A 17542-nucleotide genomic window follows, 5' to 3' on the forward strand; every position below is an offset into this window, starting at 1 on the left:
AATCTTTTGTAAAAGAAACTGCCTTTGTAAAGATAACTATGCACATGCCAAAAGCTTGATCTATTGAAATCTATGTTGAACTACAAGCGTCTATCTTTATTTCCCAATGATTCATTCTCACTGTTAAAAATGAAGTACAGGTTATTTTTAAAATAAATGCCCTTGAAGAATGCGTCAGAGTATTCTGGTACGGGAGTAATCTGACAAGCTTTCTCTTCTTTACTCTGTTTAAATACTCATATTTATGGATATAAATCCATATCTTGCTTAAGTCCAAGATAATTGAAATGAGTCAACAGGATAATCCAAAGACAACAGCGTCCTCAACAGATAACGCTCCGAAAGCTTTAGAAGAGCAATTGACTCGGATGTATGAGTCATTCAGCGATTTTAATGACGCCACAAACCTCACTAGTACACCACTGCAATCTTCCAACGACAATGAGCGACAAGAGAACCCTACGACAGCAAGATCCGAAAAATTCTCCGAGTCTGCAGATATCAAAACAACTGGAATACAAAGACTTGAAGATCTTCAAAGAGCACGTTATTTGAACAAAAAAGATACCGATTTAGAAAAGAATAAGCAACAAGAAGAATCAAAAGCAACGATAAAGAAAAAACGCCCATCATGTTGGGTCACCACAACGTGGGTTCTGACCTGCTGGACTCCACCTGTCCTGTTGAAAGCATGTGGTATTGACACTTTTATTAAATAATACACTTTGAGTTACTGATAACTATTACAAATCATTCAGGTATAAAGGATAAAGGCATGCAGCAAATCTGGCGTGAGAAGGTTTCGTTAGTCATGATCATCGTCTTTCTCTGTGCCTTTGTCGGATTTTTAACGTTTGGTTTTAATGCTACTGTCTGTGGTATAACCCCAAATAGAATCCGTCCTACTGGCGTTGAAGAGAGTCATATTGTTATCTCAGGAAGAGCATTTGATTTGAAAACATTTAGACATCCAAGTCCCGTACCAGGTATGCCGCAAAGTGGTGATCTTCAAGAGTTAGGTATCGGAGGAAGAGACTTGTCATTTTTATTCCAAACTGTAAATTACAACTGCAAGAGCATATTGAAGCCTATCATTCCAGATGATCAAGAGGGCAACGTAGTAAACTATTTTCCGTGTGTTTCTTTGGATAGATATAATCCGAAAATAAATTCCACCGATAACCCTCAACGAATAGGATGTCATGCTACACCCAGGGCAAGAGTGTCCCTTAAAAGACTAAATGTCATCGGTGATGTCTACTATAACTGGACTGATATTCACGAACCAGGAACCAGTTTAATGGTTTTTAATGGGTAAATATGCTTATTATATACAAAGCTTTTCTAATCCTTTACTTTTGATAGAAATGTACTAGACTTATCTCGACTACGATACTTGACACCAAACATTCCTTTACCCATTCAAATTGCCCAAATTGTGGGTCCAGGAAGCGCTTTTATAGGAAGAGATGCAACTTACTGGCTTAGCACAACAGCCGATCGACTGAAACTTGGCAAGTGTCTAACCGATATTCTAAAAGTTGGCGTGGTAGACACTCGTTCGACCGGTTGCTTACTAAGTGATATTGTCCTATACATATCACTTGCTGTCATTCTTGGTGTCGTCTTCATTCGATTCTTTTTAGCACTATTCTTTGGATGGTTTATTTCTTGGAACCTTGGATCGATCAGAGAAGAAACGGACGAAGATAGAAAAAAAAGACAGAACCAGGTTCTTGAATGGGAAATGAATAATGTAGAAGAGATGCATTACCGTCGAACGAACAGTATCGTCTTTCCGCGAGATGAACCGGGAATAGATCCATCTGCCAGTGAATTAAGAAACATACCGGAAGAAATCACCATGACCCCATCGCTAGCACTACCCAAGAATACCAAGCATAGGTTTTTCCCCTCAAAGTCTCGTTTCACTCAACCACAGTCACCACGGTCCATGTACTCTCCCAATCACTCAAGAGCGTTTGGATCCATGTTATTTGCAGATGACCATACAGTCGAGATAGCTTCCCCTCATATCCCGTACACCTTGAGCACAAGGTTTTACAAAAACTTTGAACCTAGTTTGCCCACAGCCGAATCTGCAGCAAATATTCAAGCTAAAAAGGAATACAACTTCAATTTTGATTTGATTCATACGCTCATGGTTGTCACTTGCTATTCAGAAGGAGAAGAAGGCCTTCGTACCACATTGGATTCTTTGGCTAATACAGATTATCCCTCTTCTCACAAAATGTTATTGGTTATTTGTGATGGTATTATCACTGGCTCTGGTAACTCAAAATCGACACCTGACATCGTCTTGACCATGATGAAAGACGATCTTATTCCAAAAGACAGAGTGAAACCTTACTCATATGTGGCTATTTCCGATGGTGTTAAAAGACACAACAAGGCAAAGGTCTATGCTGGCTATTATAAATACAATACAGATGAAGATGGTCGATTCCCTGTCATTCCCGAAGACAAACAGCAACGTGTGCCTATGGTTGTTGTAGTCAAATGTGGAACTGAAATGGAAGCAAGGGAGAAAAAGCCAGGAAACAGAGGCAAACGAGACAGTCAGGTTATCTTGATGAACACAATGCAAAAGATATTTTATGGAGAGAGAATGTGTGAGCTGGAATATCAGCTTTGTAAAGCCATCATAAAATTAACTGGCCTTCATCCCGGACGGTTCGAGACTTGCTTAATGGTAATAGAGAGAAGCTCAAAGAAAAATATTATGAAATAACAAACCCCTTCTTATTAGGTTGATGCAGACACAAAAGTGTATCCAGACTCGTTAGCAAGAATGATTGCCTGTATGTCAAGAGATCCTTATATCATGGGCCTATGTGGAGAAACCAAGATTGCAAACAAAAGTGATAGCTGGGTAACAGCAATTCAAGGTATATTTCTGTTTCTTCGGTATTTAAAGAAAACACACTAAAAGAGAGCTTCTTTTGTGTAGTATTTGAATATTATATCTCGCATCATATGAGCAAAGCATTTGAATCCGTCTTTGGTGGTGTTACTTGCTTACCTGGCTGCTTCTGTATGTACCGTATTGTTGCAAGAAAAGGAGATCGTATTGTTCCTATCTTTTGTTCCTCTGACATCGTTGAGATGTACTGCGAAAATGTGGTTGATACACTTCACAAAAAGAATCTTCTGTTGTTAGGTGAAGATCGATTTTTAACTACTCTTATGCTTCGAACATTCCCAAAGAGAAAGATGATGTTTGTACCTCAAGCTGTATGTTGTAGAAAATTATAAACCGTATACACACTTCATAAGCTTATTTAATGTTTTATAGATTTGTAAAACAGTTGTACCCGACACATTCCGTGTTCTTTTATCACAAAGAAGACGATGGATTAACTCTACAGTTCACAACCTCTTGGAACTTTTGCTTATCAGAGATCTCTGCGGTACCTTTTGTTTCTCGATGCAGTTTGTCGTGTTTATGGAACTTGTTGGCACAGTTGTGCTTCCAGCTGCTATCTTGTTTACCATATACCTCGTTGTCATTTCGTTCTTTGTTAGACCAGTGCCTATCATTCCCTTGATGTTATTGGCAGCTGTCTTGGGCCTACCAGCTATCTTGATCTCACTCACTACTCGCAAGATGATTTATATAGGCTGGATGTGCGTCTATTTACTTTCGTTACCTTTATGGAACTTTGTATTACCAGCCTATGCTTACTGGCATTTTGATGACTTTTCTTGGGGACAGACCCGTCTTGTGGAAGGCGGTGAAAACAAGGAAGATCATGGTAAACGTGAGGGTGAATTTGATAGTTCTGGTATCGTAATGAAGCGATTTGATGAGTGGCATAGATACGAAATGAATATAGTCAAGGAAAAGCACACATCTTCATCAACTAGAAACTATTCCAACGTCTATTATGGACATTAGAAAACACATTTAAAAATTTCAATACATTTAGAATAAATATAATCCTGCTTGAATTCATTATCAAACAACTGTTACTATTTATCTTATCTAATCGTTACCTATGACTTAAACAAGACGACTATATCTTATTTGCTATGCACTTGAGGTGACTCAGAGACTTTCACAAGCAATATTTGCCAATCATTACAAGCAAATGACCCTATCCAAGAAAATCCCCGCTTGTGTCTCCTTAAATCAAACTTGTATATAAAGTACTGCTCTTCCTACCTAAACTTATCAACACACATGGGACAAGACAATTGGTCATCAAATAAATACGTAAAGCACGCTGCCTTTGTGCCTCGACTTGGATCTGCTATTCTTGATGCACTCGATCCTCAACCTCATGAACACATTCTAGATTTTGGCTGTGGCAATGGTATCCTGACTCGAGAACTCGCTGGTCGTTGTAAATCTGTTGTAGGCATTGATGCAAGTAAAGCAATGATTGATGGTGCTCCTTCTGTTAAGAATGTCGAATACTTTGTCGTAGATGGACATGATGCTGATGACTGGTTTGACAAGACTGGACAGTCACCCTTTGATGCTGTATTTTCCAGTGCAACACTTCATTGGCTCAAGCGTGATCCTGTTAAGGCTATTAAAAGTATTCATCATACCTTAAAGCCAGGTGGAAGGCTTGTTGCTGAACTTGGTGGTTTTATGAATTGTGCAAGTATGTTTTTTTTTTTTTTCTTTCTTGATAAGGACATATTTACTTATTAATACATTCAAAAAGGTGTTCATACAGCACTCATTGCTGCTTTAAATGTACGTGGTATCGATGGTGCAGCTTACTCACCTTGGTTCTTTCCATCACCTGAATATTATAGTCAACTGCTAACAGATAATGGATTCAAAGTGTTGGATGTTGAACTCATTCCTCGCCCAACTGAATTGGAAACAGATGTCGCTGGTTGGATCGAAACCTTTGGTTTTAACTTTCTTAATGCACTAGACTCAGACAGTGAGCGTAAGAAGATGGTTGCAGAAATCCAAGAATACCTTCGTCCTGCACTTCAAAGAGAGGATGGTAAATGGTTTTTGCTTTATACTCGCTTAAGAGTAATTGCTGTAAAGCAAGTATGAGTTTATTTTGTAAAACATTAAAAAATAAAGAAAAAAAGGGGGAATTATTGTTGCGCTTGTACGTAATGCTTAAAGATTTTACCGTTGACGGGATCAAGTGTAAAGTGGTGTTGACCAAATGTATTTGATTCAACAAATCTATGAATGTCGTGAATATCCTCTCGCTTGGCTCTTGCTTCGAATTCAGTAATTTTGATCTCGAGTGATTCTGGGAAGGTGTCGTGTCTGAGGTTATGTAACCTAAGTTTGTCTTTAAAGATGGATTCTAAAATAGCAAGTAATTGTTCGTCTTGACCACGCAGATTGGAAATATATTTACGGAATTTCTATTATAATCAATGAGATGATGTGTTACAAAAGATCATTTTAAACTTTACCCTGCGAAGCTTCTTTGTCATATTGTATTTTTGTGCACTAATAAAACTGTCAAGGGCTACCTTGATAGCTACATCCACATCTTCAGAACGAACATATTCTCTCAAATGCATCTTGGCATGTGCTTCTGCTAAACGGATCATGGATTCTAAATGACGAACAGTGATGGGAATACTCGCGCTTGTGATGGATGCCTTTCTTAATTCAGAATATAATTTTGATAGTTTATCTTCGTCCACTTGATGCAACTTGGGGTGAATCATCTCACGAGCATACATAATATATTTCCTCAATAGATTTTGTTCAATAATATCTGCATCCACTTCTGTTGGCTGAGCATACTGTGTATCACCATTTTGAAGAGGATGGCTACGAATGTGACTACCGATCACATTAATAGCAAGCGCGAAATCAAGATCAGCATCGACCAAGTCCTTGACGACGCAAAGAACATCAAAACGAGAGATGATGGGTTCTGTCAACTCGACGTTTTGAGAGAACGGAACTGATGAGTTGTAGCGGCCACCAATAGGGTTAGCGGCAGCGATTACACAACATCTTGCCTGAAGAGTGGTTACGATACCTGCTTTGGAGATAGAGATGGACTGTTGTTCCATTGCTTCGTGAATAGAGGTTCTATCGGCGTCATTCATCTTGTCAAATTCATCAATCAGACAAACACCACGATCAGCCAACACGAGTGCACCACCTTCCAAAGTCCACTCGCGCGTCACAGGATCCTTATGGACAGAGGCTGTCAAACCGACAGCACTGGCACCTTGGCCGGTCGTATAGACCGAACGATGGGCGGTCTTTTCAACATACTTTAGGAATTGAGACTTGGCTGTACCAGGATCACCGAGCATGAGCACGTTGATATCACCACGGATCATGTGTTTTCCCTTGATATTCTTTGGCACACCACCAAACATAGCTAAGGCAATGGCTCTCTTGATGTCTTCGTGACCATAAATAGAAGGTGCAATACTCTTCATAATACGTTTACCAATATTCTTGTCCTTGCTGAGTGCAAGAATTTCCTTCTTGTCGTCTTCTGTCAGCTTATATACAGCGAACATATTTTCTTTCTTGTTGATATGATTTGCTTCAAGCACTGTGGCAAATACAGGGAAACCGTTCTTGACGGTAAGCGAGGTATTGAAGTTGTTGCGATAGATACCAATCACTTCGATCTCATCACCTGGTTTTGCTTGATCGACAAGATCCCACAAACAGATCACATCCAACTGACGAGGAATACGGCCAGGAGGTACAGTACCTGGTGATTCTTGGATTGTCAATTTCTGATAGTTTCTAAAGAGTGTCTTTTCCATGTTGGGGATGAAGGGGCCTCTACTCTGACAGCTGGCACAAGTATTAATCTTTATCTCGCTATGGATGTCTTGATAGAAAGGGCCCAAAAGAGCATTACACTTGGCACAGTTATACATGACCCACTTTAACTGAGGAAGCACGTTCGTACGCCGAGTGACTACACCAGAGACACGGATCATGGTATTCAAAAAGGATTGACGCAGATCACGTAGATTGTGAGTATGAGGCAAGTCAGTGATACGAACATGAATCTCACGGTGAATGTTTTCGTACTCGGGGAACTGCATCAAGGTGACTTCCAAAGCAGCTTCATCAAAGATCTTCAACATGGCGCCAGGTGTATTGGTCAAAAAGTAACACAAGACTGTCTTTTTATCGGCCAAATGTACATAGCTTACTTCAAATGACTGACCGTTACGTTCACCCATATCCCTGATACGTTCACCATACACTGAACTACTGTGCTCATCTGTGAATGTCTGTAAAAAGTCCTTAAATTCTCGCTTGATGCTTCTGCGTACAGACTCACGGTTGACCCATTCATCCAAGGATGCATCTTTGACGTTGTGAATATCAGCCAATGTCATCTCAGGCTACATATAAAAAGGTAAGTCATTATTCTTTACAGTAATTTTACACTTTACAATTTCGGAATCTTCATCAATAGTCTCTGTATCATAAATATGTCTTCGTCTTCTTACTGGAGCAGGAGAAGCCGCATCATCTACATCGTCCAAGCCATCGATAAAGGCACCGGCTACTCGACCTTCTCTCTTTCTAATTTCAATATCTCGTCTATTCAAAAGCTGGTCTACTTGGCGACGAGAAGTAGGATCCAGAGGGTCATAGTTATCATCGTCAATATCCACAGCCTCATATTGATCCTGTGAACCATTTTCTTGATAATCACTACGAAAAAGTTTTTAGTTTTTTTTTTTTAAGCCAGTCATGATTCAGTCAACTTTACGCTTCCATGTTATCACCGAAAAGGTCGATACCATCATCATCGGATTGAACACGTTCATCAAAGTCATCGTCAATTACATTTTCTTCAACAATATCATGCTGGTCATTTTCTGAAAAGAAAGGGACAGGTGAAGAAGGAAGGAGAACAGAAGGATCTGCTGGTGTGTCAAATTCACTTGGCAAATCATGAGCGTCACTGTTTCTTCTTCTTTTACGATCCTCCTGATTAGACTATGATGCGATTTAGTTTAAATTATAGGTATTAGTCTTTAATTATTCTACCATTTCGCTTGGCCTGAATTATTAAAAAAAAAAGTGACAGTAAAATAAGAAAAAAAGGGGAGCAAAATAAGACGACGACGCGCGCGAATGACAAAAAAAATTTCCCAAAATTTAGTTATCGCGCGACTGGCGGTGTGACCTGAGCCTACTTTCACAGTGGCTGTGAACTGGCTTTTTCTATTGTTTTACTCCTTTACTGACAATAGGTTGAATTGTTAGCCATTCCCTTTTTTATAAACAATATTATAAGACGTGAATATATCATTACTACACTTTCGGTAAAGTAACGTAAAGACACTTTTTTTTTCTAAAGGATAATAGCCATAGCCTCTTTTGTACGTCCAGTTAAGACATCCTTGGCTTTTTTTATTCCTGTTTACAAGCTGAAATTGAGCCTTTGTTCAACAATAATTCCCATACATTCTTCACAAACCGATCTCTATCGATTTTAGATAATTCGAGCTTTTTGAATTTCTGCTAGAGCTCTCTCCCCTCCCTTTTTTTACACTGTTGTCTTCATTGTCGTCATTAAAACATTAGTGTATTGCTTTGCAGTAACTGATGCACTTTTACCTGCTCAAGCTTCAATTTGACATTATCTTGGACAGTGTACGCTGTGTGGCCGCATTTGAACTTGGCTTTTATGTTCTTTCATAGCAATAAACTCAGAGTTGCTGTCGCAACTGTTCCATATAACTGTTTATGGTTTGAAAGGTGTACACTTTCTTATTAATAATATAAATAAGTTCAAGAGCAATCAAAGCAGATTGCTCCTTTTGAACGGGAATATAAAAGTTGGGATGTTTATACAGCGATAGAGCTGTCAAACCTTCTTGTACAACTATTTTTTCTGTGTATGTGATACTTGATTGGATAAACACAACTACTTGATGATCCTGCGACTTCAAAGCTATCGGGCCAAAAAGTGTGTCATGTGCACAGACATACGCACACACACACGCGTATATATATATATATATATATATATATGTATCCTTCAAAGTTATCATCAATACAAGTGACCGTGCCTTTCTACAAAAGTATTTGATCAATGATAATCCAAGAGTGGGGATCAACCAAGTGTGCATAGTCTAATAAATACACATAAATTACTAATTTATGAGACAATCGATCTACCTCATCTATCATCTTTCTTTCTCTCTTTTAGGCCCTGAAGAAAAAAAAAAAAAAAGGGTAACGCCGAGGCACTGGTTTTGATAAAAATAAAATTGTGTGAGAGGAAAAGTGAATGAACGAGATGTTACTTTTTATGCATGTGCTTCATGTTTGCTTACTTTTATGGTTTACTTTAACAACAACAACAAGAAAATAAAGGAGAGCAAAATAAACTAACAAGGAGCTTGATTCAAACTGAGGAGAATAGAAAGAAAAAAAAACAATAGAAAGAAATGCAGTAATGGGTACTTCTTTAAACGTGAAACAGACACAACAACAAACATTAATATGAAAAACACTATTTATAGTCTACGGAAGTAACGAGAGTAGTGATTTTGCTTTAAAGAAGTTAAAAATGGAACGATCCAAAGACCTGTTTTCCTTTTTTAAAAGTCAATGAACGTGTTTTCAATGTACCACAAATCACTATTGTAGTATAAATTTCTCATTTTCCTTTCACCGCTTCCCTTTTCTTCTTCTTTTATCTAAACTTATTCCCTTCCCTTTCCTTTCAAATGAAGAGTGCTTTCCTTACCGCTGCTGCCGTTGTTGCTGCTGCTTCACAAGCTGCTGCTTCCATTACTGTAAATACGATAAAGTTTAGTGCAACTCAGGACTAAAATAAGCTATATAGGTTGTAACTCCATGGGCTAGCTCAACTTGGGTAAAGTCTCGATCGTTCATAATGAATATAGTCTAGTCTAACACTATCAAATATATATAGTCTGCTGGAGGACATGGTGAAATCTCTTGGAACGCTACTGCTCCCGAAAACGCATTGAACTGTGACATTCAATTGATGAATGGTGAAGCCAAAAACGCCAAGTAAGATTTAAATGTCTGCAATTATCCAAACCATATTTCTAACATATATATAGCTTAGTTGCTCAAATCACAAACCCTGCTACTCCAATTGCCTGTTCAGCTGGTAAATACGATGTAAGGGGAAAAAACAGTCTATAAAAAAAAAAGCATTAAAACTCAGTGATATTACCTTTTATAGATGTATCCTCTCAATGACTTTGCTTCTGGTCAATACTGGCTTCGTATTGGTCAAGCTGCCAACAACAACTGGTTCTACTCTGGTGTCTTTAATTTTAATGGCACTGGTGCTGCCAGACCTGTTTGTAAGTTTTGAAAACTATATATACTAAACAAGCTTAATTAATTTATTGGACTATTATAGCAATCGTAAGTGCTGCCGCCACTGCCTCTGCTCCTGCTGCATCCGGCAGCGTACCTATCGGTAAGGCTGCTGCTTCTGGTAACGCCACTCAACCTACCTCCACTGCTGCTGGTTCTAAAAACTCCACCGTCTCTGCCAGTGGCTCTTCTGCCTCTCACACTAACAGTGCCAGCGGTGTCTCCGTAAATGCTGTTGCTCTTGCCTTGAGTGCTGTTGCTGCTGCTGCTGCTATTGCTCTTTAATCTTCTTGCATAATTTCTTTCTTTGTATGATTAATTCACTTTTTTATTTACATAAATAATTTTGATTGTTTTCTAAATTAAAAAAAAAAAAGAAAGAAAAAAAAAAGAGAAAGAGAGGCGAACCTTATTCATTTTCACAAAATAAGGGGGAAGTTTATGTACAACATCAGCTTACTTGATTTGTTTACATTATTATTTTTATATTTGCCACCTTGAAAAGATGCAAGGGAGATTTTATATTTTGATCACAAGTTCAAACTACATAAATGCAAAGATTGTTTCATGGCGACACATATATAAAAAAGGCAGTTTACTATTGAAATCTAAACACGATGTAGTTTTAAAAAGGAGTGGCTGAATCATAATGAAACTTTTTTTTAGTTGATAGTTTATAATGAATATTAAACAAAGATATATTGAATTATGTAGAATCCCCCTTTTATTTATTTATTTATTTATGTGTGTATTTATGTGAAGATCAAAAAAAGACATTTGTATTCATAAAAAAGGCTTTATAGTCTTTCTTTTTTTCCCCCTTCCCCTTTTCTTTATTCCTAAACTTACATCTAACTCCCCTTTTTGTACATAAAAGAGAGAGATTTTTTTTTCTTTCTAAATAATAAACACTTCTTTTTTATCCCCTTTTTTTATTGTTGACTTTTCTACAACATGTTTAAAAAATCAGAAGAAAATAAAAAGAAATTAGAAAGACAATCATCAACAACAACAATCCATAATCAAGATACTTCTCTTAACGGAATTGGACCTTATGAATTTGTTCAGACTTTAGGAAGTGGTAAATTCAGTAAAGTCATGTTAGCCCAGCATATAGAAACAAATCAACCGGTGGCAATCAAAGTCATTGATAAGCAAGCGCATGATTATCGTGTTATGTCAAGGCTTGTAAGAGAGATAGCCATTATGGAACTATTACAACATGAATCTATTGTAAAATTATATGAAACATACGAAAGCTGCGACTCTCTCTTTTTGGTGATGGAATACGTACCTGGTTGGAACCTGGATGACTACTTGCAACGAACAGATGAAGGTGTCCTTGATGAAGATGAAGCACGTCAGCTATTTAGACAACTCGTCTCTGCTGTTGACTTTTGCCACAGAAAATGGGTTGTACATCGTGATCTGAAGGTAGATTTGAATAGTAGTCCATCTTTTTTAAATAATAACTCATCATAATATATAGACACCTAATATACTCGTCACACCTGATGGAAAGATCAAGTTGGCAGATTTTGGATTAGGCAATCGATATGGCTTACAAAGGCTAAGAACTATCTGTGGTTCCATGTTGTATTATAGTCCTGAAATCATCACGGGCCAAAAATATTATGGCCCTGAAGTAGACTGTTGGTGTCTTGGTATCACCTTATTTCGCATGACGGCTGGCTTTGAACCTTTTTCACATGCACGCAGTAAGTAAAATAAACAAAAAAAAAACTGTGCTCTTTTATTTACTTTTGGATTTATAGCTGTTGGTGAACTCAAAAAAGATGTCTGTCAATGCAATTTCCCTATGCCTAGCTCATTAAGCCCAGCACTACAGGCAACCATCAAGAAATGCTTACAAGTCGATAGGAGAAAAAGAATGACCTTGCGTCAAGCACTCAAGGATGATCCTTGGCTAACCAATTTTGGTCAATTACCTTGTCCTGTATCAAAGACAACAGCATTTGAAGATGTCATGGATGATGATGATATGACAAGAAAACAGTTTATCAAAGATCTCGAAACAGATAATGCATACCACAAAGTCAAGAAAACCGTCATTTACCATCCAATCAATCCATCCACTTATTATACAACCAAGGCTCATCAGAATACTATCAACAGCACCAACGTGGTCCATGTACAAAATGTAGAACTACTAAGATCAGAATTACTCCAAACTATACGTTCTCGTGCCCGTAAACTAGGCATCAAATCAACTGAAAAATGGGAAACTCCTGGATTGAAAGCCATTCTGTCATCACTTAGCACATCAACCTCAACAACAACCACAAAAAAGAGCTCCATCAAACAGGTCGTCCAACGTATGACGAGAGATCAAGTTTATCATTTTCACTATATGCATCCACTCTTTTCTCATCCTTCAGCTACTCGGCCTCCCTCCCTTTCGTCTACTTCCACCTCGGGTGCCTCCTCGATTACAAGTAGCATAGACATGGCCGACAGTGCACTAGCCACTATGGACTACCAAAAATCCCCTCACCACCTGAAAGAAGTCATGGTACTCCTGAAACAGACTTGCCAATTGATGGGTATCACCTACCTCCAGACCTCATCCACTTCATTATCATGCATCCTCACATTGCGTAATGCTCCAAAGCCAAGTGATTCCAATGCTTCTTCAGCAACCCTCATAACCCCACCTCAAAAAAGAAATCATAAACAAAGTCAAACAAGTAGTTTAGGAGTAGGTGATGAATCCTCAACTTCGGCTCGTAAACGGCTCTCCTTGCCTCTCCTTTCTCACTTGACATCTTCCATGACAACTTCCTTTTTCAGTAGAAATAAAGCACGACAGTCTAATGAGGAACAACAACAGCAACAACAGCAACAAGATAAAGCAAAACAAAAGGAGGGCATGGCCATGTTTACTATACAAATAGAGCAACATAAAAAAAAACTAGACAAGATCAAACTGAGATTTTCAAGGACTCAAGGCTCAAACACTGTCTTCAAAATGGCTGGTGGCTGGGTTGCAGGTGTAATGTCTCTAGATGGAAAGTTGAGCTAAAAGTTAGAAAAATAAATATAAAAATGTATTATTCGCTTTATACTCTTCACTCTTCTCGAGGACTTTTTCATTGTTATTCTCTGATTGTAAATAAAAGGTCGGCTTTGACCCAGATATTGTTCGTCTCAATAGTTTTGTCAACAAATCCAGTCTTCCCTTTAGTCTGCTTGCACTTTTGTAGAAGTAGCTCGTTTTCTCTTTCATACTTAGTAAAAGAGCTGTCTCCATTTGGAGAAGGAAATGTGATAAGCAACGAGGTGGCGGTACATGTTTTTGCTTTTGATGTAGCATATGAACACAGGATTATTACTTGAATTAATCATAAACATGTCGCGTTATATATGAACGTATTTTGCGGACAGTCTCTGGCTTAAGGTAGATATCGAAGGGTTGTCATATCATCAAGGGGGGATACTCATTGACTTTTAATCTCAACAACTGAAACTGCCATACCTCCTTCATTTAGCAGCATTTCTGTTATCTTTTTCAGTAAATTCAGTGAGAAAAATAATATAAACGGGCTTTATTTTTGTAGTTATGAGCTGCTGTATAAAAGCGTATTCACTGCTCCTAAAATAAAGCCTGCTAAATCTTCATCTTCAATACTCCATTTGATACAAAGTACATTGGGCTTTTCTACATCAATCAAGACACTCTGAATGCCTATCGACGTCGTACTTCTCTCAATCGGCCATGATGTTCCTATTGACTTTGTCAAATTAACTTGTAATATGTCCAGTATCCTCTTTTGATCGTCTTGGAATGAACTCTCTGTATGCGCTATATCCGATAATATCATGGAAACATTGAACGGTTTCTCAACTTGGAAGAACATCTTTCTTTTGGCTTTCTTCTGACTTGGGTCTTCATATAATTGATCTGGTTGTATGATCTCAATGCTTGTGCTGTTTTGTTTGGTATCCATGTTCATCAATAACACGCCATGGATGGGTATTGAAGGCTTTGGTCTGAAGGTGCTGACTGCAGCCTCTCGCTCGGTAGGCGTATCCCCGGCTATTGATGTGTTGTTATTGTCTGATGATACTGACAGGTACTTTTTCAGTAAACCCGTACTAATCTTTGCTTGTAGGGCCTTGGTCGTCTCAATGCGGATACTGCATCCATTCGCAGGCATGTAGCACGCCACACCAAACTCATTCATAATTTTGCTACTTAGAAAGCTCATCTTGTTTCGCTCACCATGCACAAGGACAACATTCCTTGGCTCACATTGTCTGATAAGTTGCATGATACCCTTGGCGTCGGCATGGGCACTAAATGACAAGTTTTTGACTTGTATATTGACTTCAAACCGATTGTACTTGTCCAGCTCAATCACCTTTTGCCCTGCTAGCACTCTGGCCCCTACCGTACCTGCGACACAGTAACCGGGCATGATGACCATGTTTTTGGGATTTGGCGCCCACTTGCGGAAAATTTCCAAAGAGGTGCCCGCATTCAACATACCAGGTGTCGCAAAGACAACCATAGGCCCTGTCTGTTCAAGATAATTACGATGCCATACTTGAATATGCTTAAAATCAAACATGTTGCGTTGAGAAAAGGTTGACTTGATCTTTTGATTTGTCCAGGCAATAAAGAGTTTATAAAATTCAGTTGCGCGTTCCGTCAAACCTGTGGAAAAGTAAATAGGCACATTGAGTCCCATACGTTCCCAATATGATTCAATCAAGATACACAGTTCCTGCGCGCGGCCCAGAGCAAACACAGGAATAATCACGTTGCCGCCATTCAGCACACATTCGTGCACCTTGGCCAGAAAATCACGTTCTCTGGTTCGTCTCGAGTCACGAATCGTGGTTGCATAGGTGCTCTCTGTGATCAGCACGTCAGGCCTCACCTTGTCTATCCACGCAGAACCTAAATGACGATCAGGTGTCATGTTGTAATCTCCTGTATAGACAACAGATTCATGCCCAACGCGTACATAAAACATGGCAGCTCCCAAGACATGACCTGCATAGTACGCTTTGATCTCCAGTTCGTCATCGACCTTGATTGTTTGATGCAAACTGACAGCATGCACTTTTTTCATACAATTCTTAATCATGGCTGACGTGAAAAAATTCGTCTCTCCTTTTCGCTCTACAGTGATTTTACGGTAATCTTCCAGCAGGATCGGACAAATGGCTTTGGTCGGATGTGTCATATAGATCGGTCCATCATATCCAAGCATCTCTGTGAAAAAGGGAAGAGCGCCGCAGTGATCCAAGTGAAAATGAGAAATGATGACAGCATCGATAATGTCTGTAAAATTGCCGGTTTTTGATATGTATGTAAAGTCTGGAAAACGTCGTGCATCGGAATATCCCATGTGCATGCCTGTATTGATTCAAATGTTTACTAGGCAATGAGGGGGCATTATTTTTTTTTTACTAATCTATTATTTACCACAATCAAACATGATATTTTTGCCGCCAATCGTAACTAATACGCAACTTCTACCAACATCTTGACCTATATAGTAGAAAATTAGACATCAAATCTATTCTATTCTATTGGGTTGCAGCTTACCTGCTCCCAATGGCACAACTTCAATAGGCATTTAGTAAGAATAAGTCCCAAAAAAAGCATGAGAGAGAGGTTTATCTGTAAAGAACGATTACCGTCTGTGACTTGTATTAGCGGCAATTAAATATTTCTGTAGTAAGCTGCCCAAAGTGGCGGCTTACACTTCTTATTTCAATAGGACTTTTGCATAGAAAATCGCTATGAAGATGGCTGTATTGTGACTGAAGCGAAGTTATTGCGTTTTCTTGATGAAATCGTTGTACCTAGAGGCAATTTAAAAAAGAGTTGAAAGGATGATGGTTCCGTACATGAATTTAAAATGGAAACTATTCAACAATACATCAATATTGTCTTTTCAGAAAGTCGCATTTTTTGCAGTTTTTATAATACAATTTATACGAAAGTGACAAGTTAGCGCGACATCTCTTTCTGGAAATAGCGTATGTACAATGAACTGATGGCGTTTATTTGCTTGCACTTAAACTTGACCGTACAATAACACTTTGACTTATTTTAACCTCAATACTCACTACGTTTTTTTGGATCCAGTTACAAAACACTCTTGATGATATTGAAGTTCTAAAACGGGACTATAGAAGTAAAATTGAAGATATAATGATTGACAACCGAGCAAAATCAAATGAAAATTCATCATGTACAATCGTCAAGCCGAAGATCATTAGACTAAATGAGGCTAAACATGCTCAACTCGTGTTGAAAATTCCGAAAAGCCTTGAACATTAAAAGATTCAATTCTTTTATTTCATAATAATAAACCTAATGAATGAAAGGTTAAAACAAGTTTTGAAATATATTCACAAACGTCAAATTACCTTTGAACCTTTCCAAAAGAGTATATTAATGTTTACCATTTTGCGAATGTAGTTTGTTGGAACATCGCTTTGGCGATTCTGGTACCTTCTATATGCTGTTCTTTTGGCTTAAAGTAATATCTCTCAAACGTGTCTGACCTCTGACTCCAGTTTGCATGATGTTTTAACTTTCTAGTGTCAATTTCTTCTAAAAAGGCTTGGTACTGATCGAAGAACGTGTTGAATGAGCTTTGCATTTTGTTGTATCAACATCGGACAATTGTAATACGTTCTTGACCCAGTTAGCAATTGTAGAGTCGGAAGCCAATGCTGGTGATTTCGATTCATGGTTGGTGTATTTAAGGAAGCCGTTCAAGTTTTTTTTTTGAAAAGATCCAAAAATTAAGTAAAAATACTGTATTGAAAACAAAGACCACCAGAGTGTAATTGTTACTGCTTTGCAGGTAATTTCTTAAAAGAGTATATGTTATCACCCTATATGAAATCGAATACCTATATCATAGAAACAAGCCATCTTCGTCATCTAATTCCGGAGGCAAAAACTGCTTCCATGTCCTTAATACTTTTAAAATACATTTCAGCCAAATTATTTTTACCTTCGATGCTTGATCCGGTCTGGACATAACGATGTCATAGAAACGCCATGTGCCTATAATGGTCTTTTATAAACCATCTTGCTGCCAAAAATTATGACAAGACTTTTCGACTCCGGGATGTTTCTCTTTCTTTTTCTTTTTCTTTTTTGCTTTAATACAAAATAGAATGTCAACTGCCGATGAAGATTACTTTGCAATCGATTCAAATAGGATA

At 38.2% G+C, this 17542-nt stretch overlaps 7 protein-coding genes across 7 annotated transcripts; 4 read left to right on the forward strand and 3 right to left on the reverse strand.

Moving 5' to 3' along the window:
- Positions 1-287: 287 nt before the first annotated feature.
- RHIMIDRAFT_201254 (uncharacterized protein) lies at positions 288-3919 on the forward strand (the record flags this gene model as incomplete). The annotated part of the gene is made up of 6 exons (XM_023606519.1): positions 288-696; positions 759-1314; positions 1366-2713; positions 2771-2909; positions 2972-3255; positions 3317-3919. The coding sequence occupies 6 exons, from the start codon at positions 288-290 to the stop codon at positions 3917-3919; spliced, it is 3339 nt and encodes a 1112-aa protein (XP_023467025.1).
- Positions 3920-4204: 285 nt separating this feature from the next.
- On the forward strand, positions 4205-5047 carry RHIMIDRAFT_236395 (uncharacterized protein; the record flags this gene model as incomplete). Its single annotated transcript, XM_023608544.1, has 2 exons — positions 4205-4634; positions 4698-5047. 2 exons carry the CDS (start codon positions 4205-4207, stop codon positions 5045-5047), a joined length of 780 nt encoding a protein of 259 aa, XP_023467026.1.
- Positions 4681-8051, reverse strand: RHIMIDRAFT_118538 (DNA replication licensing factor cdc19). The gene is made up of 5 exons (XM_023605366.1): positions 8006-8051; positions 7725-7954; positions 7402-7666; positions 5425-7350; positions 4681-5373 (listed from the first exon to the last, which is right to left on the reverse strand). Exons 1-5 carry the CDS (start codon positions 8006-8008, stop codon positions 5092-5094), a joined length of 2706 nt encoding a protein of 901 aa, XP_023467027.1. The 5' UTR covers positions 8009-8051; the 3' UTR covers positions 4681-5091.
- Positions 8052-9817: 1766 nt separating this feature from the next.
- Positions 9818-10487, forward strand: RHIMIDRAFT_279021 (uncharacterized protein). The gene is made up of 4 exons (XM_023612809.1): positions 9818-10006; positions 10060-10120; positions 10185-10331; positions 10465-10487. The coding sequence occupies exons 1-3, from the start codon at positions 9981-9983 to the stop codon at positions 10317-10319; spliced, it is 222 nt and encodes a 73-aa protein (XP_023467028.1). The 5' UTR covers positions 9818-9980; the 3' UTR covers positions 10320-10331; positions 10465-10487.
- Positions 10488-11278: 791 nt separating this feature from the next.
- On the forward strand, positions 11279-13716 carry RHIMIDRAFT_312586 (kinase-like protein; the record flags this gene model as incomplete). Its single annotated transcript, XM_023614815.1, has 3 exons — positions 11279-11758; positions 11814-12042; positions 12100-13716. 3 exons carry the CDS (start codon positions 11279-11281, stop codon positions 13365-13367), a joined length of 1977 nt encoding a protein of 658 aa, XP_023467029.1. The 3' UTR covers positions 13368-13716.
- RHIMIDRAFT_279023 (Metallo-hydrolase/oxidoreductase) lies at positions 13699-16014 on the reverse strand. The gene is made up of 3 exons (XM_023612810.1): positions 15903-16014; positions 15780-15845; positions 13699-15710 (listed from the first exon to the last, which is right to left on the reverse strand). Exons 1-3 carry the CDS (start codon positions 15931-15933, stop codon positions 13903-13905), a joined length of 1905 nt encoding a protein of 634 aa, XP_023467030.1. The 5' UTR covers positions 15934-16014; the 3' UTR covers positions 13699-13902.
- Positions 16015-16300: 286 nt separating this feature from the next.
- On the reverse strand, positions 16301-17340 carry RHIMIDRAFT_279029 (uncharacterized protein). Its single transcript, XM_023612811.1, has 3 exons — positions 17225-17340; positions 16733-17164; positions 16301-16676 (listed from the first exon to the last, which is right to left on the reverse strand). The coding sequence occupies exon 2, from the start codon at positions 16966-16968 to the stop codon at positions 16765-16767; it is 204 nt and encodes a 67-aa protein (XP_023467031.1). The 5' UTR covers positions 16969-17164; positions 17225-17340; the 3' UTR covers positions 16301-16676; positions 16733-16764.
- Positions 17341-17542: the final 202 nt, after the last annotated feature.

This window comes from Rhizopus microsporus (assembly GCF_002708625.1).
Source record: "Rhizopus microsporus ATCC 52813 unplaced genomic scaffold scaffold_6, whole genome shotgun sequence".
Classification (NCBI taxonomy): domain Eukaryota; kingdom Fungi; phylum Mucoromycota; class Mucoromycetes; order Mucorales; family Rhizopodaceae; genus Rhizopus; species Rhizopus microsporus.

Excerpts from the sequence above, each read along its gene's own strand:
- RHIMIDRAFT_279029 (XM_023612811.1), bottom strand. The coding sequence starts at position 16,968 with ATGCAAAGCTCATTCAACACGTTCTTCGATCAGTACCAAGCCTTTTTA.
- RHIMIDRAFT_279021 (XM_023612809.1), top strand. The coding sequence starts at position 9,981 with ATGAATGGTGAAGCCAAAAACGCCAA. Across the intron at positions 10,007-10,059 it reads GGTGAAGCCAAAAACGCCAA|CTTAGTTGCTCAAATCACAA; the intron begins GTAAGATTTAAA and ends ACATATATATAG. Across the intron at positions 10,121-10,184 it reads GTTCAGCTGGTAAATACGAT|ATGTATCCTCTCAATGACTT; the intron begins GTAAGGGGAAAA and ends TACCTTTTATAG.
- RHIMIDRAFT_118538 (XM_023605366.1), bottom strand. Across the intron at positions 7,667-7,724 it reads TTCGGTGATAACATGGAAGC|TGATTATCAAGAAAATGGTT; the intron begins GTAAAGTTGACT and ends ACTTTTTCGTAG. Across the intron at positions 5,374-5,424 it reads TGACAAAGAAGCTTCGCAGG|AAATTCCGTAAATATATTTC; the intron begins GTAAAGTTTAAA and ends TGATTATAATAG.
- RHIMIDRAFT_279023 (XM_023612810.1), bottom strand. The coding sequence starts at position 15,933 with ATGCCTATTGAAGTTGTGCCATTGGGAGCAG. Across the intron at positions 15,846-15,902 it reads AGTTGTGCCATTGGGAGCAG|GTCAAGATGTTGGTAGAAGT; the intron begins GTAAGCTGCAAC and ends TCTACTATATAG. Across the intron at positions 15,711-15,779 it reads AAATATCATGTTTGATTGTG|GCATGCACATGGGATATTCC; the intron begins GTAAATAATAGA and ends GAATCAATACAG.